The sequence below is a fragment of the Podarcis cretensis genome, assembly GCF_951804945.1.
Source record: "Podarcis cretensis genome assembly, chromosome: 17".
NCBI classification, from domain to species: Eukaryota; Metazoa; Chordata; class Lepidosauria; order Squamata; family Lacertidae; genus Podarcis; species Podarcis cretensis.
In genome coordinates this window covers 4,402,083-4,430,024 of record NC_137187.1, presented here as the reverse complement: position 1 = coordinate 4,430,024, position 27,942 = coordinate 4,402,083, and the positions used below count along the sequence as shown (strand labels likewise).

Here is a 27,942-nt window from a genome sequence, read left to right as displayed (position 1 = left end):
TTTTATTAATCCTTTGTGTCGCTTAAATGGCTCTACCCCAGACTAACACATCAAATGTAAATTATCTAACTTAATGTGCTTTTACACTTGGTTAAATAAAGGATTAACAAGGTCCAGCACATGGCTTAGATACACATTGGGTCTAACTTAAATACACACATGAGTCAAGCTATCACCTTCAAGGAAATTAGCCTTGATGCCCCAAAACTTCATTTAACCCATAAACTTAAAGGGACGTAGGTAGCACTGTTGTCTAAACCACCAAGCCTCTTGGGCTTGTTGATCATAAGGTCAGCAGTTCAAATCTGCATGACGGGGTGAGCTCTGGTTGCTGTGTCCCAACAGCTGCCAACCTAGCAGTTCGGAAGCATACCAGTGTGAGTAGATAAATAGGTACCACTGTGGTGGGAAAGTATGTGGTGTTTCCGTGCACTCTGGCACTTGTCATGGTGCACCGTGCACCAGAAGCAGTTTAGTGGTGCTGGCCACATGACCCAGAAAAAGCTGTTTGCAGGCAAACGTCGGCTCCCTTGGCCTGATCACCTTTACCATTACCAAATCCATAAACCCATAACAGGGTCATATTTCAGTGGCAGAGAAAAGGCTTTGTACTTGGAAGATCTCAGATTCAATTCCTATCATCCGTAAAACAAAAACAAAAACCTACAACACAAGCTTCACAGATAGCAAAGTCTTTGCCTCAAACCTTGCAGGGACACTGCCAGAAAGAGTCAACCACGGTAGACCTGCTGGACTATTAGTAGAAGGTAGCATCAAAGTGACCTTTTCAACAACCTTGGTTTCGGCACATGCCAACTTCCCCAATGCTGGCATTTCACTCTGTTTAAGACAAGGGTTAAGATCTACTTTTGAGAGAACTCTGCATTTTCTTTTCTTAATTTTTCTCTGTTTTTCTTTTTACTTAGATTCCATTTTCATGTTATTGTGTTATGAAATACAGCAGACAGTACATCTGAGGCAAGTTTTATATAGGGAGGGAATGGGAAAAATCTTGTCTTCTTGGATGCAAGGGATGCATGTCCACAGCCCTCTTCTCTTTAGGTTGCCCTTTGTCTGATGTGTAGAATGTGCATTAAGATTTCTTTCAGTTTGGGATTGGACAATATTAGGATCATGGTATGTGCTGAAGGGACTGCAGACAGCACAATATCAATAACTAATTGGCCACTTGTCCCATACCTGAAAAATCGAACCACAGGAATGAGTAAAGAAACAAAATACGTAATGTCAACAAGCAGAGAGAACAACATAGACTTCATGACATTGAGATAGACCTGAGTGCTGAGGTCCTTAATGACAGAGCCACTCTTTCTTAGATTCTTTCTGTGCCTCCAAAGAGAGATGACCAAAACCATGGATGCCATTATGCTCAGGGTGAAACTAATACTTATAGAACAGAACTGTAGAGTTCTAAAAAGGAAGTATGGGTCGTGGCAAACCTTGTTGAGACTGGCATTCCATGCCAGAGTTCCTGAGATATTGCAGAGTTTCTTGTTTTCAAAATACAGAATGGCTGGATGAACAGAGAAGAGCATGAAAGCTATTATCACCATTCCAAGCAGTCTGGGTGCAAGTACATTAATCCTTAGCTTCAGCCAGAGGAACAGGCAATGGGGGAAGTTGGTGACCTTCACACAGTAGAAAATGTTGAGCCATGTGGCACACCAGAAGCTGGCGTTGTTGAAAAATAACCAGAAAGATGTGTTAATTTCCTGTGTAAGAGTACGAGTATAGTTCTCTGGAAGGCTGTTGTACAGGATATTATTGATCATGACTGTCAGCTGCAGCATAATTCTGGAGATGCTCAAACTGGTCAAGAGGAAGTCGCAAGGGGCCATCTTCCAGTTTTGGAGCCATCGGTGCCCATTCACAACTAGGATAAATCCATTTCCTAAAAACGCAACGGCGGACTCAATTGCTAAAATGGTCTGAAAAAAGATCCTAAAAGGAGTAGTTATGCCCATTGTTGTTACTTTCTGCCAAAAATGCCTGAGTGGAAGAATTATCAGCATGTAATTCTCCTGATCTCTTTCAGATGTCCAGCAATGGAAACTGACTTGGGCTTTTAAAATGATGAGATCATGGTGCAGAAAGAAATGCAAATCTCAGAAGGATTCTGTTACTAATGACTGCGCCCCCACCATGTAAATCAGCAGTAGGGCAGCATTTTGGTCTTCTGCCTGCCCATCATCTCCTCCTTCCTTGCCCACCCATTCCCTCGCTTGTTTGCCTTCCTTCTTCCACCACCCACCTGCTGCTTCATTTTTGCCTTTGGTGCCTCCTCCACTCGGATCCATATTTATCTATTGCCTTTATACTCTACCTGTTATCCCAGGAGCTCAAGGTGGTGTCCATATCTTCTACCATTTATCATTTAATCCCCACAACATTCCTGTGAGGTAGGTTTAGGCAGAGAGAGAGAGAGAGAGAGAGAGAGAGAGAGAGAGAGAGATTATCCCAAGGTCACCCAATGAGTTTCACGGCTGAGTGGGGATTTTAGCCCTGGTCTCCCAGGCCCAGGCCCATCACTCCAGCCACTACGCAACATTGACTCTCTGGTGTCACGTAATCCCTGATCATTGGCCATGCTGACTGGGGGCTGTTCAGTGCTTGGTGTACAAAAGGCGCAAAGGGCCTACTCAGCTTGCATGGTGTGGGGGCAAGGATGATGCTGACACATGTTGTGGTTCACCTGAGATTCAAAAATGTCCTGGGCTGGCCCTGAGGCTACATAGCTATGCATGCAATTCCCCAAACTGATTCTGAATTATGATTGCAATCAAAATTTGGGAACCTCAGCTATTAAACAGTTTCCTTGTGTGAAGCCAGCTGCCGCTGTTTCCAACTATGCTCAGTCCATTTCCTCTAGGAAAGTCAATGGGCACAGTTCCAAAAAATGATCAGAGAAATAGTATGGTGGGTGTAGTGTAATTTGGGGGTATAAGGGTATTAGACTAGTTTTCTAATATCTGTCTGAGAACGAATCTGTGGGTTTATAATCGGTTGTCCTACGAAAAGAGAGGTTGGGTGGGGGGAAAACAGATGCAAATCTTAATAGCTTTCTCTTACAAATGACACAGCCTTGCATCATGTTGTCTGTATATGCCACGGACCATATTGCAATTTGCATGGTGACATTGACTGTAATTATTTATCACCTTCTGTCACAATGGGATTTACCAAGCCCTGATCACTGGTTACTGACTCAAATAATAGATTTAAAATGTATGTTTCATGAAAATCACCTGAGTGATATTTTTGTGTTGTTGTTGTTGTATCATTTTATGTAGGCACCAAACATTGTAAAAACAAAACAAAAAACAGCCTTCTTCTACAGCTCTAACACCAACATGTTACTTAACCAAGAACCTCTGATGTGAAGGCACAGAAGGCAAACAAACAATAGGCTTATGCCTGTGGACTGTATATCATAACTTGCTTTGGGGCTTTGTGGGGAAGGACAGGTAAGAACACAAAGAAATAAGGGGGGAAAGGGAAAAAAAGAAAATAAAATGACTGTAAATTGTCTTTTTATGTGGTACAATCAGCCACAATCAGCACTTCGATCAGAGGTTCTACATTTTTTTCCTCCTCTTTTTAAAAGGCTTTGTACTTGGAAAGTCTCAGGTTCAATTCCCATCATCACCAGTAAAAGAAAAGCAAAAAACCCACAACACAAGCTTCACAGATAGCAGAGTCCTTGCCTGAAACCTTGCAGAGACACTGCCATAAAGAGTCAACCACAGTGGACCTGCTGGACTATTACTATAAGGTTTAAAAATGGTCAGGGACCCTGACCTAGTAAGTTCAGTCAGTGGCAACTATGGGGTTGTGGTGCTCATCTCTCTTTCAGGCCGGGGGAGCCAGCCTTTGTCCATAGACAGCTTTCCAGGTCATGACTAAACTGCTTCTGGCACAACAGAACACCTGACGGAAACCAGAGTGCATAGAAACGCCGTTTACCTTCCCGCCACAGTGGTACCTATTTATCTACTTGCACTGGCATGCAAGTAGATAAATAGGTACCTACTTGCACTAGGTTTGCATCTCATATTTGCCTGAGGATCAACAAGGTCCTCTGCACCTTCGGAGAATTTTAATCAAAGTCTCTTTCACATCTCTGTTCTTCAGACTGTATATAATTGGATTAAACAATGGAATGACAATGCTATAAAAAAGAGAGATCATTTTGTCCTGACCAGGGGAGTGGCTGGACTCTGGTCTCATGTACATAAATATGGCGCTGCCATAGAAAAGCACCACCACTGATATGTGAGAGACACAAGTAGAGAATGCTTTGTGCTGGCCTTGGGCAGATTGGATTTTCAAGATGGAAGCCAGGATGCGGATGTAAGTCATCAAGATAAAGGAGATGGGGATAAGCAAGGTGAAGATGCATCCCACCGAAGTGACCTTTTCAACAATCTTGGTATCAGCACATGCCAACTTCAGCAATGCTGGCATTTCACAGAAGAAGTGATCAATCAGATTGGGACCACAGAATGGCAACCGCCAGGTGAAGACTGTGTGTGTCACTGGCAATAGAAGGCCACTCATCCAGGTTGCCACGGCTAGCTTCATGCATACTCTCTTGTTCATGAGGAATGTGTAGTGCAGTGGGTGGCATATTGCCACATACCTATCATACGCCATCACTTCCAGGAGGATGCACTCAGTCGTGGCCAAGATCAGGAAGTCATACATCTGTACAGCACAACCAGCCAATGAGATGGTTTGTCTTGGGCTCTGGAGGTTCACCAACATCTGGGGGACTGTGCTGGATGTATAGCAGATGTCCACAAAGGCAAGGTGGCTCAGGAAGAAATACATGGGTGTGTGGAGTCGGGGGTCCAGCCAGATGAGCATCAGTATGATAGAGTTGCCCACCAGAGTGATGGTGTAGGTCACAGAAAAAACCCCAAACAGCAAAAGACGGATCTTCAGGCTCTTCGAGAGACCAAGGAGGAGGAATTCAGCCACAAATGTTTGGTTCCTCATAGCAGCTTCCTAGTCTCATTTCCTATACAAAAGAAAGAGATGAAACCTGTCACCTGGCTTGTGTGTCTGAAGTGGAGAATACTATTCACTCTCAGTGCTATAAACATGAAATGGGTTAATATCTGAGATGACTCCTGTTCTGTCTTAGTTTGGATTAAATAAACTTACAAAATATCATTTATCTCTACATGTTCCATTATCTTTCCCCCTTGATAATAGAGTTGGGACAGTTTCCCCCCAGCAATGTTTCTTTGTGTGGTGTGGTGGCATCCATGATGACTGGGAGTGGGCAAATTTCTTTTTCTTTTTAAAATGTTGCAGTGCAGTCCAGAGAGATAAAATGAAACCTCTTGATGCAAGATTTTCTTTAATTGCTTGACAATCGTAGCAGAAATAATATTATTGCAAAGTACACCTACTTTTGTAGCAACTTATATTTGTTACAATAGCATACAACAGCATGAACTTAAAAAAAGTAGCCCACTCTGGAATCAGTTTCTCAGTCAACAAAGCTTCTGCTGTGACAGAATTTTGACCAAGGCCCGTTTCATGTCTTTGTTCCTCAGGCTGTAAATCATGGGATTGAACATGGGGGTGAATATGCTATAGAAGAGAGAGACTATTTTGTCCAAATCTGCGGAGTGACTAGACTCTGGTCTCATGTACATAAATATGGCGCTGCCATAGAAAAGCACCACCACTGTTACGTGAGAGACACATGTAGAGAATGCTTTGTGCTGGCCTTGGGCAGATTGGATTTTCAAGATGGAAGCCAGGATGCGGATGTAAGTCATCAAGATAAAGGAGATGGGGATAAGCAAGGTGAAGATGCATCCCACCGAAGTGACCTTTTCAACAATCTTGGTATCAGCACATGCCAACTTCAGCAATGCTGGCATTTCACAGAAGAAGTGATCAATCAGATTGGGACCACAGAATGGCAACTGCCAGGTGAGGACTGTGTGTGCCACTGGCAATAAAAGGCCACTCATCCAGGTTGCCATGGCTAGCTTCATGCATACTCTCTTGTTCATGAGGAACGTGTAGTGCAGTGGGTGGCATATTGCCACATACCTGTCATATGCCATCACTGCCAGGAGGATGCACTCAGTAATAGCCAGGGTCAGAAAAATGTGCATCTGAACGGCACAGCCAACCAATGAGATGGTTTGTCCTGGGCTCTGGAGGTTCACCAACATCTGGGGGACTGTGCTGGATGTATAGCAGATGTCCACAAAGGCAAGGTGGCTCAGGAAGAAATACATGGGTGTGTGGAGTCGGGGGTCCAGCCAGATGAGCATCAGTATGATTGAGTTGCCCACCAGAGTGATGGTGTAGGTCACAGAAAAAAGCCCAAACAGCAAAAGACGGCTCTTCAGGCTCTTCGAGAGACCAAGGAGGAGGAATTCAGCCACAAATGTTTGGTTCCTCATAGCAGCTTCCTAGTCTCATTTCCTATACAAAAGAAAGAGATGAAACCTGTCACCTGGCTTGTGTGTCTGAAGTGGAGAATACTACTCACTCTCAGTGCTATAAACATGAAACGGGTTAATAGCTGAGATGACTCATGTTCTGTCTTAGTTTGGAGTAAATAAACTTACAAAATATCATTTATCTCTACATGTTCCATTATCTTTCCCCCTTGATAATAGAGTTGGGACAGTTCCCCCTCCCAGCAATTTTTCTTTCTTTCTTTTTTTTTTTGGGGGGGGGGGTGTCCCTGATAATTGGGATTGGGCAAATTTCTTTCTGGCTGTGGAGAGTCTCACCACGGCAATAAGCATCTAGGTAGTCTTTTCTTAATCACATTCATAAAAATGAGAAGGATTTCTCATGATGCCCTTACAGTCTCATTTCTGAACAAAATGAATAGCATGATGCTTGCATTTAAATGAAGGGAATGAAAAGTATTGGGCATACTTATCATCAATAGACTCTTAGCAACAACAACAATCTTTATTACAGTCCAGAGACCGAACAAATCATTACAAAGCAATACACAATTCATACAGCCTACCTCCAGGTTAAACAAGCATTTTGTTCAGAATGTAGGGATCATTGGTTCTTGCAACCACCGATAAAAACTTTGCCACTGCTAATGTTCTAGCATTTGTCTTATGCAGACAATAGCCCTCCCCCATGGGTGCACGAACATGTTAAGGAGGTGGTAGAGCAGGGGTGTCAAACTCAAATTCATCGGGGGCCGCATCAGCAGTTTGGTCACCCTCAAAGGGCCGGTTGTATCTGTAGGACTATGTAAAGGACATGTAAAGTGGAGGTTTCCTGTGTAGAACGGCCGGCGCCACTAGAGGGCAGACGTTCTCTGGCTTGTAGGCTGCCGCGCATGCGCTGAAAAGGCGGCTTTCTTGTGTCAAAAAAAAAAAGCAAGAATAAAAGGTGAAGGCTGGCGGCCGCCGCCGGCTACATGGGCCACATGATGAGGTCTGGCGGGCCGGATTCGGCCCGCGGGCCTTGTGTTTGACACCCGTGTGGTAGAGTCATACCTCTAACCCTGCATGAGATGCTGCACGTCTGGTCTTTGAGCTTGATGCATCAGGTGAAGTGTCTGCAGAAGGGAGCCTACATGGGTAGAATTAAGTCCATGCTATTTGGAGTGCTGCATTATCAGAGTTCCCAACTGCATGGAAGATACATATGTTCAACTGTACACACATAGGCTTCCCTTTTCATACATCATTCTGAACATATGGGGCAAGTGGAACATGTTAGTTCAGGGATGGCACCAGCAGGCACTTCTTCCCGCACATTTAATAATGCAAATGCGGAGGAGATCATCTAATGAAGAGGGATCATACCTGTAACAGATCTTTTACTCTATTGTAAACATACCCAAGGTATAGGATGCGGTACAAGTTGCAATACCCAAGGAGGATTGGCTTGTTCACCTGTAATGACAAAAATATAACCCACTGTTATCACTGTTTACCTAGAATGCTTTCAAGAGCAGGTGATGCTGGAAATTAATTTGAACTGGGCTTCAAAGCAATGCAGCTGCACATCCAGGCTCTCATTTCTGGAATGAGAGAGAGATTATTAGAAAGAGCTAGACATGGTTGATAGCTATTGTTGTAAAAAAAAAATTGGCCCTTGTAAACAAAAATTTGCCCTTTTCCCTTATGGGGTATCCAAGAGCCCATATAGAGTCCTTACATAGGTTCCCTATTGGTAGGAGAAAATAACAGAGGCCAACCAGAGAATATTGAGAAGCAAAGCAGCTAGTAAGCTTGATCTTTATTGATCTGTTGCAACAGGGTGCTCCCCTCACCCGCAGGAAAGGAGGAGGAACCCTGAAAAATGGCATGCAAGGCCTTACAAAGTCTTTTGAAATTTCCACCCTGTAGATCAAGACCACCCCCAGAAACATCATACATACATCACAGAAGCGGTATAACCTAAGACCACCCCTCAGATACATCATACCTACATCACAGAAAAGGCGGTTTAAACAGAAATTTGAATGTTGTTTTTCTCCTGTCCTTGTTTATCTCCTGTCTGGCAGGTTACTTGATTGGATTGCCTGGGGAGCCTGGCCAGTCTTTTGTAATGATAATTGTTTTTTCTCGTTATAGAGCATGAAGGACAAATGTAGAAGCCTTTTAAGGACCTAACTTTTCTTGGCAACTTTACTGATACCATCATAAGAACTGCTCTGAAGGACTAGGCTATGTACGTGTCTGACCCCACTTTCTGTTCCCAACATAAGCCGGATACTATCAGGTTCTCAAAAGCAATGCAGAGTGATGCCCAGCCCTATCTGTTCCCAACACTGCTTCCATACAAGAAGTCCATTTAGGTATAATGGCTCATAGATATTGATAGGACTGCCTACCATGAATTTGTCTATTTGTTTAAAAGCAGTCTTCCCCAACTTGGTGCCCTTCAGATGTTTTGGATGACAAAAACTTCAGCCCCAACCAGCATGGGTAATGGTCAGGGTTGATGGGAGTTGGAGTCCAACAACATCTGAAGCACTCCAGTTTGGTGAAAGCTGGTTTAATGTTGCCTACATCAGCTGCCGTCATCACCACATTCCATGGCAGTAAATTAAGTTAATTATCTATTTTGTAAAGAAATGTGCTCTTGTGTCTGCCTTGTACCTGTTGCAAATCAGCTTATGACTTAGATCTTTTTAAAAGGTAAAGGTAAAGGACCCCTGACAGTTAAGTCCAGTCACGAACGACTCTGGGGTTGCGATGCTCATCTTGCTTTACTGGCCAAGGGAGCCAACGTTCGTCCACAGACAGTTTTTCTGGGTCATGTGGCCAGCATGACTAAGCTGCTTCTGGCGAAACCAGAGCGGCGCATGGAAACGCCGTTTACCTTCCCGCCGGAGCGGTACCTATTTATCTCCTTGCACTGGGGTGCTTTCGAACTGCTAGGCTGGCAGGAGCTGGGACTTAACAACGGGAGCTCACTCCATCGCAGGGATTTGAACCACCGACCTTCCGATTGGCAAGCCCAAGGCTCAGTGGTTTACACCACAGCGCCACCCACGTCTGTGCCTTTTAAATTGCTATTATTTCAGACGCAGAATGGCAAACACAATTTATTATTTTTCTGTGGTTCATTAACATTATATATTAAAGCAAAACCATTAAAAATATTTTTTTAAGTGTACACTCCATTCAGGAGGACACTGGGGAAAGTTACAAGCACAGCCAGAAAAGAAATGAAAACACTGAAGGAAGTAGTTGGCTTGGAAAGTGCAGTATCTAAAATTACCATTGATACACCCACATGGAAACAGCGAAACAAAATCTGTGGTCCCAAGCGGAGCACATTTCCCCCGGTTTTCCCCAATTTAGCAGATTATTCCTGCATCAGGTAAACTCAAATTTATAGAGGGAGAGCATCAAGATGTGCAGTGTTTGAGGGTAATGTCATGCAAACTATGTTTTCGTGCAGTAAACTCTGATATGGACAAACCCCAAGTATAAGACAGGGATATTAAAATACACTGTTATGCACAGATACTTATGAATGGGTCTCACTGGACCCAGTGGGACTTGCTTTTCAGTAACTGTGGATACAATTGCATGGCATGCAACAAAGAGGAATAGACAATTTATTTTACTAAAGCTCTTTGCATTAACAACAACAACAATCTTTATTACGGTCCAGAGACTCAACAAATCGTTACAAAGAAATATACAATTCATGCAGCCTACCTCCAGGTGAAACAAGCATTTTGTTCGGAATATAGGGATCATTGGTTCTTGCAACCACCAATAAGAACATTGCCACTTCTAATGTTCTAGCATTTGTCCGGTCTTTCAATAGGAACCTGACATAGTGGGGGGGGGCACTAGGGGGCGCATTGGAAGATGGCCGACAAAACCATCTCTCTGACCCACACGGGGTAATTAAGAGGCTGTTATGGGAGTAGGCAGCCTCCCTTGTTGCCCCAAGGAAATGGGGAACACTGCCCTTGCCTGCTGTGCCCATAAATCACCCCCTAATTCGAAAGAAGGGGGTGAGGGCCCTAGGCAGAATGCCCCCGTGTGGACCTCAGCTCTCCTGGACGCTGTCTCTGATCGCGCACTAGTTGCAGCAATTTGGAATAATTAATTACAAAAGAAGCAAATGCACATATTTCAAGTGAAGAAGGGGAGTGAAGTCTGCTAATTTAAGTGACCTCTGCGAAAGAAGACGACGGGTTGGAGAAACAGGAATATTTTACGATGAAGATACACCAAAGGCTGGGTATGTTGACAACAACAGGACTGAATGGGGGGGGGGACCTTTTTTACTTTCCTTCTATGTGATTTAAAAGAAACCCTCCTCATTAGAATCGTCGGTTTATGAAGATCGAGAAGCAATAAGAACTTTTGGGAATGGCGCAGCAATTAATTCAGAGTCGCCATCTTGCCAAAGGATTTATAGCCGGGAGGAAGAAAGGACTTGTTTTCAGACTGCATTCCTAGTGAATCTCCTCAGAGGTTTTGAGAAAGGAGGCAGATTGGTGAAGATTAATGACGCTAAGACTGTTTTGATGTATGGAAGTGATGTTATATGGAAAACGTCTGGATATGGCTACTGGATAAAAAAAAAAAATATCCACACAGGATTACAAACTGTTCTAACCAGCTTGCGGAGATTATCAGAGGTCACAAAGAGAAAGGAAAAATATATGAAAATAACAACAAGAGATGTGGAAAAACAGTAAGAAAGGATTGGATAGTACTGTGAACATCATAAGATTAGATTTGTGGACATTAAAACAGCAGTAAGAAGCAAGAAGTTGATTGGATCCCCTTCAAAACTTGAAATATGGGTACCCCCAATAAAAATTTAAAATTCGGCTGTGTAATTTGGAATTTATGTAATTTGGTTTGATTTGATGTGATTGGTCGGTTAATAAAAAATTATTCTTAAAAAAAAAAAAAAAGGAACCTGACATAGTGAGCCTCTGATTTTCCTGGGCAAGGTACCAGCAAGGGTAATATCAGTTCAGCCCTGGCTTGCTCGTATTTCGCACAGTGCAACAAAATATGTTTTATGGAATCGATGTCTTGAGCACACGAGCAAAGTCTGTCCTGGTAGGAAACTCCTCTCAACCTGCCATCCAACACTGCAGAAGGAAAGGCGTTTAGTCTGGCTTTGGTGAAAAGCCTTCGATAGTTTGGTACTGTCAGGTTTTTAATGTAAGATGTTAACTTAAAGACATGCCCATGTACTCCTACTGCCAGCAGACTACAGACTGCATGTGATTGAGATCGCAAGTTACTGTGTGCATTATCCCATAATCTTTGCTTTAACGTCTTAGGGCGCCTTCATAACCCAGGTAATACAGTTGGGGGGGGAGGGTGATAGACCAATAGAGGTGGCTTTTTTAGCCATGGTTTTCTGCCATTTGCTGACAAATTCCTCGCTGGTCAGGTGTTGGTACAAACCCTTCCCTAGATCAAACACTGAAATCCTGAGCCAGTGTTTTAGGGCAGCCCACCACACTTTAGTTGAAATTGGGCATTCACCAGCTTCTAACAGAAGTATGGAGTTGGGGACACAGTTGGGTACCTGCAGCAGAGATCATAGAAATTTTGCCTGAAAGCCATCTAGCTTTGGCAGGTCCCCATTATGCCAGACATTTGCAGTGTACAGGAGTTAGGGTTAGGGTTAGGGGTTGTAAACCCTTAAGGCTGCTGGAATATATTTGCCACCCTTTGTGAAAAAGAATCTGAGTATGGCTATCTTTGTGATCTCCGCCTTTTGAAGGGAGGTTTGCCAGTGGTGCTTCCAAGATCCTGTATGATGGAATGTGAGCCCTAGATAACATCTACTGTGTTGATGAAAAACAACCCTGTTAGTAAGCAGGATATAAATGTCATGAACAGAATATAGTATAAACAAAACTCTGCAGTATCACATGAAATGCATGAGCATACACAGAGAATGATTATATCACTCTGCTTTGGAAGTTATAATGCTCATGATGTTAGGGCCACAGTGCATGTGAGACCACCCTAAATATGGGATAAAGCTAAAGCCATTATAGAACTAATTTTAGAATTAGCTGTTCAGAAACGTTTCATGAAACTTGGAGCAAAGGTCAAATGGGACAAATGTTTATTAGTCTAAGACTATTTAAATGCATACAATTAGACATTCTTATACAAAATTCTAACATCTATAACACAGTGTTGCATTGATCTCCCCTTCTTGCTATTTTTGATCCTTAAGTTTTCCCTACTGCTGCCGTAGTCTAACATGTCACCTGTAATTTTTGTGGGATATACTTTATGTATAAAGCTTACGTGAATATTTGAGATTTGACAAAAGAGGCAGAGAGAGAATAACGAGAGAGAAAAGGAAATCGCATCCCACCAAAATGTTTCCTCTTGCCTTTCTGGTTTGCAGTAACAGCCCAACAGCAAATTGCATTTGTTTAATAGTTTCCTGGCCCATTCCCTTTGAAAAAAAGGAAAGAACCTCTGCACAAGGGGACAATCAGAAGCAGAGAAGCAATGGGGGGGGGGGGAGGAAGTGCCCAGCCCTTTCCCTGCCCATCCTTCCTCCACTTCAGTTCACTCCCAATAACCCCCCCCTCCCCAGCCTTATAGAGGAATTTGGAGATGGGGAAGTGGAAACAGCGTTGGCTGGCTCGCAAGAGTCCTTTGGTCCCACTTCCTCTTCCTGTCTGCATTTCATGAAATAGGTAATCAGGCAGCCTGTATTTGGTCCTAGACAGTGTTTTTTTTCTGGGGGGATGCAGGGGTACACATACCCCTAAACATTTTGTGAGTCTAAGTTTGGCCTCATTGAGGGGCAGTATTTCAATGAGAGTGGGACGCGGGTGGTGCTGTGGGTTAAACCACAGAGCCTACACTACACTTGATCTTAGCCAAAAGGCCAAGAAGCGACTTGCTGATCAGAAGGTCGGCAGTTCGAATCCTTCCCATTGCTCGGTCCCTGCTGCTGCCAACCTAGCAGTTCGAAAGCACGTCAATGTGCAAGTAGATCAATAGGTACCGCTCTGGCGGGAAGGTAAATGGTGTTTCCGTGTGCTGCTCTGGTTCACCAGAAGCAACTTAGTCATGCTGGCCACATGACCCGGAAGCTGTACGCCGGCTCCCTCTGCCAATAAAGCGAGATGAGCACAGCAACCCCAGAGTCGGTCACGACTGGTCCCTTTACCTTTACCTATTTCAATGAGAGTACCCCTAAACATTTTTAAGGGAAAAAAGCACTAGTCCTAGGAAAGTTGTTTACCTGGATATGTCAGACATATGATGCTAGGGTGGCACCACTCCAGGGTGAGAGACATCATCTGAGGTGCGGCTATTATCAGGTCAGTTTAGCCCACAGGATGTTCCAGGAAATGAAGTAGTAGATGCTATATACACCCATTCCTTATTGAACCTGTTTATTTGAAACAGAAATAGCTTTTTGCTACAAAATTCCTCTGAGGTCTTGTCCCAAACTCCCTTTTAAAGTATTTTTGAACTGAGCACCAAATCCCACGATATGTATGTTCCCTAGTGCAATATTGTTTTTCTGAGTATTAAGGAGGTAATCATATAGGGAGGAGTATCACAGAATTGTAGATTTGGAAGGGATCCCAGGATCCACCCCACCCCTGCAGTGAAGGCATCTCAACACATGGTCCCCCATCTGATTTGAAACCATACTGGACCTTGCGTGGCTTTGCAAATGTGCTAGCCATTTTATTGCTGCACCGTTAGGAGGTCCATGATGTCATCTGGATACTTAACAAGCTCAGAAAATTTTGGGATGGTCAGTGTTGGTTCCCCTTGTAGTCTTCTGTTCCTTGAGCTTTTAACAAATAATTTGGTCAAAGCTTCCAATCTTTATTACTGCAAAAAATAAGCAAGATTTTGGGTTTGGCCAAGTGATTATTCAGCACAGGGTTTCTAGAAGAATAGTCCAAAGCTAGTTAAATGAAACATGGGTTCTCATGTTATTGTTTTAAAGTGGGTTTCTGGTAGGAAAACTAGTTATTATAATATAATAAATTATTCTAAGAGAACATATTATGCTTAATACTGTTTTTATTATCTGTTCTTGTTTTTTGGGATACCGTGTCCAATTCTGGGCACCACAATTTAAGAAGGATGTTGACAGGCTGGAACGTGTGGAGAGGAGGGAAACCAAGATGACCAAGGGTCTGGAAATTAAGCCTTACTAGGAGCGCTTGAAGCAGCTGGGTATGTTTACCCCGGAAAAGAGGAGACTGAGAGGAGATAGGATAGCCATCTTCAAATATTTCAAGGGTTGTCACATGGAAGAGGGAGCAAGCTTGTTTTTTCCTGCTCTGGAGGGTAGGACTCAAACCAATGGCTTCAAGCAACATGAAAGGAGGCTTCCTGAAATAAGATCTGTTCAACAGTGGAACGGTCTCCTTCAGGAGGATGTGGACTCTCCTTCCTTGGAGGTTTTTAATCAGAGGTTGGATGGCCTTCTGTCATGGATGCTGAAATATACTTGGAGTCAAGAGTGGATTTCATGCTCTTTATTCAGCTCATAGTGGTGAGGAGGAATCAAAGTTCCCCCACAATATCTGCTTTATATACTTTATTTACACAATGGGCTGCACGTGATTGGCTAATTCCGGGATTCTCCTGTAGGCCAATCAGGTTGTGGATTCACATCCACCTGGAGCTGGATTGGGTGGCTCCTGACCAGAGGCATTCCTCTTGGGCATGGTCGGCCAATTGGTGTTAAGGAAGGATAGGACTTTTTTTATGTACGCCACTACAGCAGCAAGGATCCTTCTAGCAAAGTATTGGAAGACACAAGAACTCCCCACACTGGAAGAATGGCAGACGAAAGTGATTGACTTTATGGGATTGGCAGAAATGACTGGCAGAATCCGTGACCAAGAGAAGGAGACGGTGGAGGAAGACTGGAAGAAGTTCAAAGCTTATCTTAAGAACTGTTATAATATTGATGAGTGCTAAAATGTCAAGGGGAAGGAAGATGCAGAATTGCAGCTGAAAATGTTATTTAAGGCGAAATTGAGAAAGATAACAATTTTAAATTTAATTGGCTAAAAGGGTTGCTGAAAAACTGTAAAATAAGGATGCAAAAAAGGTGAGGTATGGGGAAGTCCGAGAAAGGAGGCTTATGAAAATGAGGTTAAGAATTTATATTTGTGTGTTTGTTTGTATTGGTGGATGTTTTTATGTCGTTGTTATTGTTTTGTTTTAAAATTGGAAAACTAATAAAAATTATTATATATAAAAAAATGGATTGGGTGGCTCCTGCAGACCAATCATACTGCTGCATTTTGGATCCTATTGTTCTAGGACCAATCAGACTGCTGCATTTTGGATCCTATTCAACTCAGTACATAACAGATGCTTTAGCTGAGATTCCTGCATTGAAGGGGGTTGGACTAGATGATGAAGAAGAAGAGTTTGGATTTGATACCCCACTTTATCACTACTCTAAGGAGTCTCAAAGCAGCTGACATTCTCCTTTCCGTTCCTCCCCCACAACAAACACTCTGTGAGGTGAGTGGGGCTGAGAGACTTCAAGAAGTGTGACTGGCCCAAGGTCACCCAGCAGCTGCATGTGGAGGAGCGGAGGCGCAAACCTGGTTCCCCAGATTAGGAGACTACCGCTCTTAACCACTACACCACACCACCTTGGGTTTCTTCCAACTCTACGATTCTATGATTTACACCCTTTGTTTCAACGTGATCCCAATAATAAAAACACAAATACAAAAATACAACATTAATTCTTACTCAATCTGCTCCTTTTTCTTCTTTTCCTTTTTTGCCAATTAATTTTTATTGAGTTTCAATCATTTATTTTTAACAATTTAACTTCAAATTTAATACAAATCTAAAAGAATTTTTATAAGTTGACTTCCCACCCTTCCTCCCTTGTCCTTCAATTCCCCCCCCCCTTTCTTGCTGCATTATATAATCTGTTCCTTTTCAATACATTTGCAATTAGCCTTAACATGTCAACCCCTTTCTCCACCAAAAGCCAAGATAAACTGGGTGCATACACATTCAGGGGTCCATGGAACTTTTGTAGCAACATGGGCTGGCCAAAGACAGGACAACACTGGGCGGGTGTTGCAGTAAACCCCGGGGAAGGCAACAGTGACCTTGGATGATTGTTGCCTGATGGTGGGGGGGGAGATTGGTGCTGAGGATACTGGGGAGGGATTTCTTCCAATATCCTCCCACGCCCTGTCAATCATGGCATGCCCTTCAACATTCCTCTGACAAAAATAGAGACATTTCTCACTTCCTACCAACTGACCATCCTTGACCCCCCCCCCATTTTGTCCCCTTCCAGCAGAGCATTTCCACCACCACCGCACCAACAGGACACAGCACACACACCCTCCGCCATCCTGAGAAAACCATTTAATCCTGATTTTATTTCATGGTAGATTTACAAAAAGGAAAACACACGCCAATAAACAATTTTTAGAAAGGGGCAAAATTAGACATGGACATGTCAGGAGGTCCTACACACGAGGAGGCATCCGACATTTGGTTATGGGCCCAGAGGATCGGGACCACAGAGGACAGCAGGCTCAGTGCCAGCAGAAAGGTCCGGGAGCTGTTTTTGTCCTGGTTGGAGTCTCCTGGAACTGGCCCATAACCAATTGTCAGGAGCATCCTACATGCGAGTAGGAACCTGGCAGAGACACATGCCCAGTTGGCATGTTATCTCCCTCCTAGTCGGCCGTTTGGAAGACTCAAAGTCTTTCTCCAGCCCGAACATCACAGCTACTGATGCCTCAGAGACATCAGCACACTTCAGGAACAGCAGAGTATGGGCAGTCAGCGTGACAGACTCAGTAGCGCAGCATTTTGGCTAAACTATGTCTATTTACATATACACACTCGGAGCACTGCAACTCAGCTCCTTCCTCTTCAGCTTCAAACAGCAAAGAGAAAGAACACAGGACAAAAAGTCCTACATCACGGAAATACAGTAATACAAACATTCTGTCTCCATCACTGCCCACAATGTGGAATGAAAACATACACTGTCATGTACTAAAAACAAACCCCAAGAATCCTAACAGGACACACACAAAAATCAAGACTCCTTGAGCTCTGCCCCCCCCCCCCCCGAGGGTGGCCCTGCCAGGGGAGTCTGCTGGCAAGCCTACCTTGCAGTCCAATTTGTGGATTCAAACCTGCCTGCAATTTGGCCAGTCACAGGCAGGCTGAGGGGTGGGCCATTCCTAGAGGGTGGGTCCAATTCAGCCAGTAGCCTTTGCTTGGGTCCGCTCCCCAGGAATATAAAAGGCCTGCTTCCGTCCTTGTCAGCCTCTTCATGGAAAAGGAAAGAGAAAGGCAGACATAAATTCAATTATGATAGAGACTCGCTTGACCGTAAATCTCTGCAACCGAGTGATAGTGTACATATATAAAATGGGGAAGTGTGGGTGAAATGGGCTGTAGTCACTCAAGAAATAGCTTCTCAATCTTATGAGGCGATGGCTGAAGAAGGACAAACAGACGATATTCAACTGATTCCTAAACAGGGGCAAAACCAGAGTTGGTTAGGGGTGCTGTATTTTCCAGACATAACCGGTATTCAGTCCCTTAAGCAGCTTCCGGGTGGAAATCACTTAAATGTCCTGGAAAATCTGGATGTATGGCAGCCCATGTTGGTAGTGCAGATTTTTGCGATTTTAAATTTTTTAAAAGCTCAAAAACTCATTTTTTTTGTTGAGTTTCCACACAAAAAAGCTCAACAACCTTTGTGTCCAGATTTTCAGAGAAAAGAAGCGGAAATACTAAAGCCTCTCCTCCTTCCGGAGGGGAGGGATTGTGAGCGGGAGACGATTCCAGAGTCACGCAGGGCGCGTCCTGCCCCCTGCCCTGTCATCATGGCTGGTGCGCCATGCCTCCCAGTTGGGCACCCAATCAGGTGACACCACGGGGGCATGGTTTAGCCCCTCAAATGCGGCCGTGCCAGCTTCCCCCGCCATTCGCTCCCAATCTACCAGCAAGTCACCCACCCTCCACTCCCTGTAGGCCTTGCTATGGCCTTGCTATGGACCCATGGTTGGTCACCCTGGTTGCCCAAGGGGCCTGGTAGGAGTTTTTTCCAATTGGCAAATTGGCACCGGCCTCTTGGTTTTTCCGCCTACCTCGTAGCAAGCGTCACAACTTTCTTGGTATTTGGCGGTTAGGCATTGGAATGTGTTGTTGGTGTATGGAAGGGCAAGGTGTGGCCATCGCCTACCCCTTCACTTATGGGTATTCCGTTAAAGGAATCCAGTGGTCGTGGATCCTGTCCGATGCCCTATGTGGCGGGGGGCCATGGCACGACCCTCGGTGACATCAGGGGAGAGCTTATAGTTGTATTTGCATCAACAGGCTCCCCCTACTGGTGGTTAACCCCTCATCAGACTCACCCCTCTCTGAGTGGGTGGAGTCAAATTTTCTGTGGTTCAATGCCTAAGCCAATACCTTCTCACGTGCTGTAATCAATAAAGTTCTGGCCTTTTTCTTGCCCATTAACCTAATATACTGTGTCCACATGTCTTCATTCCCCAAGCGGGGATCGGGTCCTCAGATCACAACTATACTTTGTAGGTCTACAAAGCTGAGGAAGTCAACCCTTAGGCTAATAGAGAACTGTTGGTTGATAAGCTCCTTTCTTTTGTGGGAGCGAAAGATGTGAGCACACTTTCACTTTATATGGTTTTTGCTTAAGTGAACAAAATGAGACTGGAAGGGGTCTCTGGGTAGAGGAATGTTTCAGCAACAGAGATGCTATGGCTTCCTTGAACAGAGACTCTTTATTCTGTAAATAGTTAATACAGTTTATCTTATGTTTACAGACTTCCTGGATTCTGAAAGTTATTAGTAAAAGAATAACACAACCTTCATGATGACATGGTAGCTACCTGATTTTGCCTGTTACACAACTTCCTCTTGGTAGCCTCCATTGGTACAATCCAGGCACAATTTTCCCAAATGATATGCTGATGGTTTAAGCTTTAAAGAGTCTCTTATACTCCTTACCCCTTCATGGATCACTGCCTTGTCATGGCGAAGGGGCTTGAATAACCCCAGGAAGCTATGAGCCATGCCGTGCAGGGCCACCCAAGACAGACAGGTCACAGCCAAGAGTTTAGACTAAATTTGACCCTCCTGGAGAAGGAACTGGCAAACCACTCCAGTATTTTGCCAAGAAAACTCCATGGACATAAAAAGGAGAACCTCTGAGAAGAAAGTGAGAGTTTCCAAGGTATGCTCGGGTTCATGGGGTCACAGAGAGTCGAACACCACTAAGACGACTAAACAACAACAAATACTCCTTAACTTCTCAGTTGGCAACCAGCTACCACCACATTTGCTTCAAATGTTGGTTTAGATTAGACTAAAGTCTATTACACAATGCCCAGGGAATTCGAAAGTTTTATCAGAAATTTAGTTTGGAATGGGATCTCTGAGGCTTCTTTAAAGCAGTAGGATGTTTACATCAAAAATCAGGAACAAGAAATCCCTCAGAAATGTTGGCAAAGCCCTCTGTAGATGCACTCTAGTCATGTTCTTCTTCCTGCCCCTGTGGATTAATTTGTTAATTTGTTCCTAGTCCCCATTTGGATGGACCCAGAAGGAAATGTAAACATACATACTGTTTTAGGAGTCACTGCTGACATGCTTTTCTAGGTTCATAATTGCCAGAGTAATTTCGAGGCAGAGGCGTTCTATGGTCTTGATGGATGCCATCAATAGTACAAATCCAAGAAGGGGAAACAACTTGGCAATTTCTTTCAAGTCTCTGTAATCTGGGTACGTAATGAGAAAGCCAAAGTTTACCTTTCATTTAAAAAATGTGAATAACTGAAAACACCTCTTTCTGTGTGCTGCATTCTCCATAAAACTTACTGTAGCCTCCGGGTGGCTTGAGACCAATGGCTTTCAGTTTCCCATCCAAGGTCTTCTACAAAACCGACCTAATCAAGAATAGGATGTAGCTGTTTGAACTAGATAGTCTAGTGGATTGCTGTTTCTCATTCATTCAAGTCGGTATGTGTTTTACTTTTCCAGTATAATGACAGTGCCTTAAGCAATTTTAGCTCAGCTGCTAATTTGTGAGTGTTACTTTAACACAGTCTCAGAATCTTATTCTTCTGCAGCTCCCATTTGGTTTCAGCTACAACTCCTCTGTCCAAAGACAATTCTGGATTATGTCAATTTTATTGTATGTCTCTACCAATATGCCTTAAAACAGACCTCCCCTCCTGTCTGTAAAAGAGTAAGTGTTGTTGTTGTTTAGTCATTTAGTCGTGTCCGACTCTTCGTGACCCCATGGACCAGAGCATGCCAGGCACTCCTATCTTCCACTGCCTTCCGCTGTTTGGTCAAACTCATGCTGGTAGCTTCGAGAACACTGTCCACCCATCTTGTCCTGTCGTCGCCTTCTCCTTGTGCTTCATCTTTCCCAACATCAGGGTCTTTTCCAGGGAGTCTTCTCTTCTCATGAGGTGGCCAAAGTCTTGGAGCCTCAGCTTCACAATCTGTCCTTCCAGTGAGCACTCAGGGCTGATTTCCTTGAGAATGGAGAGGTCTGATCTTCTTGCTGTCCATGGGACTCTCAAGAGTCTCCTCCAGCACCATAATTCAAAAGCATCAATTCTTCGGCGATCAGCCTTCTTTATGGTCCAGCTCTCACTTCCATACATCACTACTGGGAAAACCATAGCTTTAACTATACGGACCTTTGTTGGCAAGGTGATGTCTCTGCTTTTTAAGATGCTGTCTAGGTTTGTCATTGCCCTTCTCCCAAGAAGCAGGCGTCTTTTAATTTCGTGGCTGCTGTCACCATCTGCAGTGATCATGGAGCCCAAGAAAGTAAAATCTCTCACTGCCTCCATTTCTTCCCCTTCTATTTGCCAGGAAGTGATGGGACCAGTAGCCATGATCTTTGTTTTTTTGATGTTGAGCTTCAGACCATATTTTGCACTCTCCTCTTTCACCCTCATTAAAAGGTTCTTTAATTCCTCCTCACTTTCTGCCATCAAGGTTGTGTCATCTGCATATCTGAGCTTGTTGATATTTCTTCCGGCAATCTTAATTCCGGCTAGGGATTCATCCAGCCCAGCCTTTCGCATGATGAATTCTGCATATAAGTTAAATAAGCAGGGAGACTATATACAGCCTTGTCATGCTCCTTTCCCAATTTTGAACCAATCAGTTGTTCCACATCCAGTTCTAACTGTAGCTTCTTGTCCCACATAAAGATTTCTCAGGAGCCAGATGAGGTGATCAGGCACTCCCATTTATTTAAGAACTTGCCATAGTTTGCTGTGGTTGACACAGTCAAAGGCTTTTGCATAGTTAATGAAGCAGAAGTAGATGTCTTTCTGGAACTTTCTAGCTTTCTCCATAATCCAGTGCATGTTTGCAATTTGGTCTCTGCTTCCTCTGCCTCTTCTAAATCCAGCTTGCACTTCTGGGAGTTCTCGGTCCACATACTGCTTGAGCTTTCTTTGTAGAATTTTAAGCATAACCTTGCTAGCGTGTGAAATGAGTGCAATTGTGCGGTAGTTGGAGCATTCTTTGGCACTGCCCTTCTTTGGAATTGGGATGTAGACTGATCTTATCCAGTCCTCTGGCCACTGCTGAGTTTTCCAAACTTGCTGGCATATTGAGTGTAGCACCTCAACAGCATCATCTTTTATAATTTTAATTAGTTCAGCTGGAATACCATCACTTCCACTGGCCTTGTTATTTGCAGTGCTTTCTAAGGCCCATTTGACTTCACTCTCCAGGATGTCTGGCTCAAGGTCAGCAACCACACTACCTGGGGTGTACGAGCCATCCATATCTTTCTGGTATAATTCCTCTGTGTATTCTTACCACCTCTTCTTTATGTCTTCTGCTTCTCTTAGGTCCTTACCACTTTTGTCCTTTATAATGGTAATCTTTGTACAAAATGTTCCTTTCATATCTCCAATTTTCTTGAACAAATCTCTTGTTCTTCCCATTCTGTTGTTTTCCTCTATTTCTTTGCATTTCTCGTTTAAGAAGACCTTTTTGTCTCTCCTTGCTATTTTTGGGAAATCTGCATTCAATCTCCTGTATCTTTCACTATCTCCCTCACATTTTGCTTGCCTTCTCTCCCCCGCTATTTGTAAGGCCTCGTTGGACAGCCACTTTGCTTTCTTGCATTTCCTTTTCACTGGGATGGTTTTCGTTGCTGTCTCCTGTATAATGTTACGAGCCTCCATCCATAGTTCTTCAGGCACTCTGTCCAGCAAATCTAAATCCTTAAACCTGTTCCTCACTTCCACTGTGTATTCATAAGGGATTTGATTTAGATTGTATCTTACCAGCCCAGTGGTTTTTCCTACTTTCTTCAGTTTAAGCTTGAATTTTGCTATAAGAAGCTGATGATCTGAGCCACAGTCAGCTCCAGGTCTTGTTTTTGCTGACTGTATAGAGCTTCTCCATCTTTGGCTGCAGAGAATATAATCAATCTGATTTCGATGCTGCCCATCTGGTGATGTCCATGTGTAGAGTCATCTCTTGTGTTGTTTGGAAAAGCGTGTTTATGATGACCAGCTTTTTCTCTTGACAGAACTCTATTAGCCTTTGTCCTGCTTCGTTTTGATCTCCAAGGCCAAACTTGCCAGTTGTTCCTTTTATCTCTTGATTCCCTACTTTAGCATTCCAATCGCCTATAATGAGAGGAACATCCTTCTTTGGTGTCATTTCTAGAAGGTGTTGTAAGTCTTCATAGAATTGGTCAATTTTAGTTTCTTCAGCCCCACTAGTTGGTGCATAAAGTTGAATTACTGTGATGTTAAAAGGTCTGCCTTAGATTCGTATCGAGATCATTCTATCATTTTTGAGATTGCATCCCAGTACAGCTTTCGCCACTCTTTTGTTGACTATGAGGGCCACTCCATTTCTTTTACGGGATTTTTGCGCACAGTAGTAGATATGATGGTCATCCAAACTGAATTCGCCCATTCCCATCCATTTTAGTTCACTGATGCCCAGAATGTCAATATTTATTCTTCCCATCTCATTTTTGACCACATCCAGCTTACCAAGGTTCATGGTTCTTACATTCCAGGTTCCTATGCAATATTTTTCTTTACAGCATTGGTCTTTCCTTTTGCTTCCAGGCATATCCGCAACTGAGCGACCTTTCAGCTTTGGCCCAGCTGCTTCATCAGCTTTGAATCTACTTATACTTGTCCTCTGCTCTTCCTCAGTAGCATGTTGGACGCCTTCCAACCTGAGGGGCTCATCTTCCAGTGTCATAACTTTTATATGCCTGTTGTCTTTGTCTATGGAGTTTTCTTGGCAGGGATACTGGAGTGGCTTGCCGGTTCCTGCTCCAGGTGGATCACATTTGGTCAAAACTCTCCACTATGACCTGTCCATCTTGGGTGGCCCTGCACGGCATAGCTCATAGCTTCTCTGAGTTATTCAAGCCCCTTCGCCATGGCAAGGCAGTGATCCATGAAGGGGAAGAGTAAGTGAGGTATCTTCTTTTAACTTGATGTATAGCCTGGAGTAGAGGCAGACCATACATTTGCCTGGTGGAATATGAGGGAGGCATTATTACTCCATGCTGAGTTCTTTTATTAAATTTCTGGTAGACAGCATTTGCTGTAGCATCTCTTTGATGCTACAGCAATGATTTGGTATGTTGATGTGATGCTCCAGAACATGTTTAGATCATATTTATTTGGATTTCGACCCACCCCACCCCACCCCCCACAGGTTGGAGTTCTATTTCTGTTTTCCTTAGGTTTCCATCCTGGACACAGGATTCATTTTTATTTTTGCCTGTTTTGGGTGGGGGGTCTGAACATGGCCAATTCTTCTTTGATGAAATTGTATTTTGCAGTGCCCACAATGACATCTTAGATTCCCAAATGTTTCCTGAGGCCCGCAAGGGCTGGGGATCCCTGCTGTATGCTCTTATATTTTTCATAGTGCCTGTTTCCTCCTCTGCAGTGTCAGGAAAAGATGAGGAATCAAACCGAAGTGACAGAATTTATCCTCTTGGGTCTTTCTAGCAGCCCAAAGATGCGCATTGTTCTTTTTGGGATTTTCTCTGTGGTCTACAGCATAACACTAGCTGGCAATGGGATTTTCTTGATGCTTATTTGGCTGGATTCTCAACTCCACACACCTATGTATTTCTTCTTGAGCCACCTCTCTTTTGTGGACATCTGGTACACAACCAGTACTGTTCCTCAGATGCTGTCCAATCTCTGGAACCCAAAGAAGACCATCTCATTTGCTGGCTGTGGGGCTCAGATCTACCTCTTCCTGGGCCTTGCCATCACGGAATGTGTGCTCCTTGCCGTGATGGCCTATGACCGGTTTGTAGCAATATGTCACCCTCTGCGCTACACACTCATTATGAACCCTAGAGTCTGTGTCATGCTGGCGGTGTCATCTTGGATGTGTGGCTTCCTCCTTGCCATGGTGCACACAGTTCAGACTCTACAGATGCCTTACTGTGGCCCAAATGTCATTGACCACTTCTACTGTGACATATTGGCTCTGCTGAAACTGGTCTGTGCTGACACTCGACTCAACGAAATCATTGTCTTTGTGGTTGGTGTCCTCATTCTTCTGTGCCCCTTCTCCTTCATACTCACCACATACGTCCGCATCCTAGCAGCCATCTTGAAGATCCGTTCTGCTGAAGGCAGGCGCAAGGCTTTCTCCACATGTGCGTCCCACATGGCTGTGGTGGCACTGTTTTATGGAACTGCTATGTTCATGTACATGAGGCCTGGTTCAAGCCACTCTGCAGAGCATGACAAAATGATCTCCTTGTTCTATAGCGTTGTCACTCCCATGTTCAACCCCATGATTTATAGTCTAAGGAATAAGGAAGTAAAGGGGGCATTGGTGAAAGCGATACAGAGGTGCAAACCCTCTCATGGAGCATGACATGTTATTGAGGATGAGGGTTAGTTGTCCGTGGTGACAAGGTGTGAGATGATCTGTACGTTACTGTACTTGGAGGACACCAATGGCTTGTAAAACATAATGTTTGAGCAGATGGTCTGTGGCCAACAGTGGTCCCTCTATATGTGGGGGGGGGCAAGTGTAATCAGATTGCACAGTCCCACCAGCTGGAGAATACAAAATGACAGCTGGGTGGAAAAGCGCTGAAAATATGGAAAAAGGACAGAGGAGAATACTGAGTTTAGGGTCAAATATCTGAAAAGTCTGCCTGGAGAGGAAGGTAAATGTAGGGTAAAGTCATGCATATGCTGTCTCTCTACAGCAGGCATCCTCAAACTCGGCCCTCCAGATGTTTTGGGACTACAACTCCCATCATCCTTAGCTAACAGGACCAGTGGTCAGGGATGATGGGAATTGTAGTCCCAAAACATCTGGAAGGCCGAGTTTGAGGGTGCCTGCTCTACAGGTTTACATTATAATCCTGTTTAAGAGGAGCATGCATTCCACTTTATCTTAGCATCCAAGGAGGAAGAGATCTGCTGATTTGCTGCTGTGATCCTGGCCTTATTCCACATCATCTTTTGCACTCCAGCTAGACATGACTGGTGTCTACATAATAGAAAGAATTCTGTATCAGTGCTCAGTTATCTTAAAGGTACAACACAAGTTACGTAAGCAGATCCATGTGCATAAATGTTTGTAAAGATAGATCAATGAGTGCTTGAAAAAAGGACAAATGCCTTTGCCTTGGTTGCCCAGGGGGCCTGGTAGGAATTTTTTCCATTTGGCAAATTGGCACCAACCTCTTGATTTTTCGCCTACCTCATAGCAAATCGCCACAACTTTTCTGGTATTGGCGGTTGGGCGTTGGAATATGTGTGGTGTGTTGGAGGGCAGGTTGTGGCTATCACCTACCCCTCACCTTTTGGGTATTCCATTAAAGGGATCCAGCGGTTGTGGATCCTATCCGATGCCCTGCTGGTGGCTAGGGCCATGGCACGACCCCGGTGACATCAGGGGAAGCTTCCAGTTGTATTTGCATCAACAAATGGGAATGGTGGGAGAGGATATTGATAAGAAAGATTAGAAATTGTTCCTATACGCAACAATAGCGGCGAGGTTACTGCTGGCTCTGGTGTGGAAACAACAACAATTGCCAACAGTAGAAGAGTGCCAGTACAAGGTCATGGAATATGTGGAAATAGCCAAATTAACGGGGAAAATTTGACAACAGGGCGATGAAACATTTCAAAAAGAATGGGGGAAATTTATGTTATACATAGGATAAGGGGAAACAGTGAAATCAGTAGAATGGACGTAAACCTCATAATGGGAATTAAAAGAAACTTTATTGGATGTTAATGACAATATGAATTAAAACGTAAAATACAATGAAGGTAACTAATTGTACCTGTAAATGAATATAGACAAACAAGACGTGTACATACAGAAATATTTATTTGTATATAAACACTGTACGGATAAAGTTGAAAGAACAACAACAATATACAAAATCGATAAAGATCATACGAAAAACTTAGAGACGACATTAAAAAGCCAGAAGAAGGAAGGAGGGAAGTCAACTCTTAGGAGTAATTGTAAATGTAAATGTAAATTAATGTGTATATGTATAGTATGTAATCATAAAATCAATAAAAATTATCTTCAAAAAAACAACAAGAACAATACCACTCACATGCTGTAACCAATAAAGTTGTGGCCTTATTTAGCCCATTAACCTAAAATAAATGTCTCCTTGTTTCGTTTTTATCTCTTAGCGGGTGGCGGGTCCTCGACTCACAAACATAAAAAACACTTAGCATCTGTTTACCTCCCTGTTAACTTAGCCATGAAACTAACTGAGAGTCTTTCATCAAATTTCTCTTCTTCAACCTAACCTACCTCATATGTTTGTGAAAGTAAAAGAGCGTACAGTGGTACCTCAGGTTAAGAACTTAACTCTTCTTAACCTGAAACTGTTCTTAACCACTTTAGCCAATGGGGCGTCCAACTGCCGCCGCGCCACCGGAGCACGCTTTCTGTTCTCATTCTGAAGCAAAGTTCTTAACCCGAGGTACTATTTCTGGGTTAGCGGAGTTTGTAACTCGAGGTACCACTGTACTATGTACTATGTTCTAAGAGGAAGTGTAAAGTAACATTGGGGTGGGTGGATAGATGATAGATAGATAGATAGATAGATAGATAGATAGATAGATATAGAGATAGATAGATAGATAGATAGATAGATAGATAGATAGATGATAGATAGATAGATAGATAGATAGATAGATAGATAGATGATAGATAGATAGATAGATAGATAGATAGATAGATAGATAGATAGATAGAGAGTTTTCCCCTCAAAATATTTGTGGGTAGTTTTTTTTAAAAGAATTATTCATAAACTGTACATAGCTTGTAATTTAAGCTGCCTACACTCTATAACAGAGCTTTCCCAACTGTGTGTTGTGACACGCTAGTGTGTTGGCCGCAATGTGTA

The 27,942-nt window shown here is 43.5% G+C and overlaps 3 protein-coding genes across 3 annotated transcripts; 1 reads left to right on the top strand and 2 right to left on the bottom strand.

Moving 5' to 3' along the window:
- Positions 1–4,086: 4,086 nt before the first annotated feature.
- Positions 4,087–5,019, bottom strand: LOC307206120 (olfactory receptor 2A5-like; the record flags this gene model as incomplete). Its single annotated transcript, XM_079958913.1, has 1 exon — positions 4,087–5,019. One exon carries the CDS (start codon positions 5,017–5,019, stop codon positions 4,087–4,089), a length of 933 nt encoding a protein of 310 aa, XP_079815039.1.
- A 473-nt stretch (positions 5,020–5,492) lies between these two features.
- On the bottom strand, positions 5,493–13,832 carry LOC307206447 (olfactory receptor 2A5-like). Its single transcript, XM_079959732.1, has 2 exons — positions 13,750–13,832; positions 5,493–6,474 (listed from the first exon to the last, which is right to left on the bottom strand). The coding sequence occupies exon 2, from the start codon at positions 6,450–6,452 to the stop codon at positions 5,523–5,525; it is 930 nt and encodes a 309-aa protein (XP_079815858.1). The 5' UTR covers positions 6,453–6,474; positions 13,750–13,832; the 3' UTR covers positions 5,493–5,522.
- Positions 13,833–24,485: 10,653 nt separating this feature from the next.
- On the top strand, positions 24,486–25,424 carry LOC307206119 (olfactory receptor 2A12-like; the record flags this gene model as incomplete). The annotated part of the gene is made up of 1 exon (XM_079958912.1): positions 24,486–25,424. The coding sequence occupies one exon, from the start codon at positions 24,486–24,488 to the stop codon at positions 25,422–25,424; it is 939 nt and encodes a 312-aa protein (XP_079815038.1).
- Between the last annotated feature and the right edge of the window lie 2,518 nt (positions 25,425–27,942).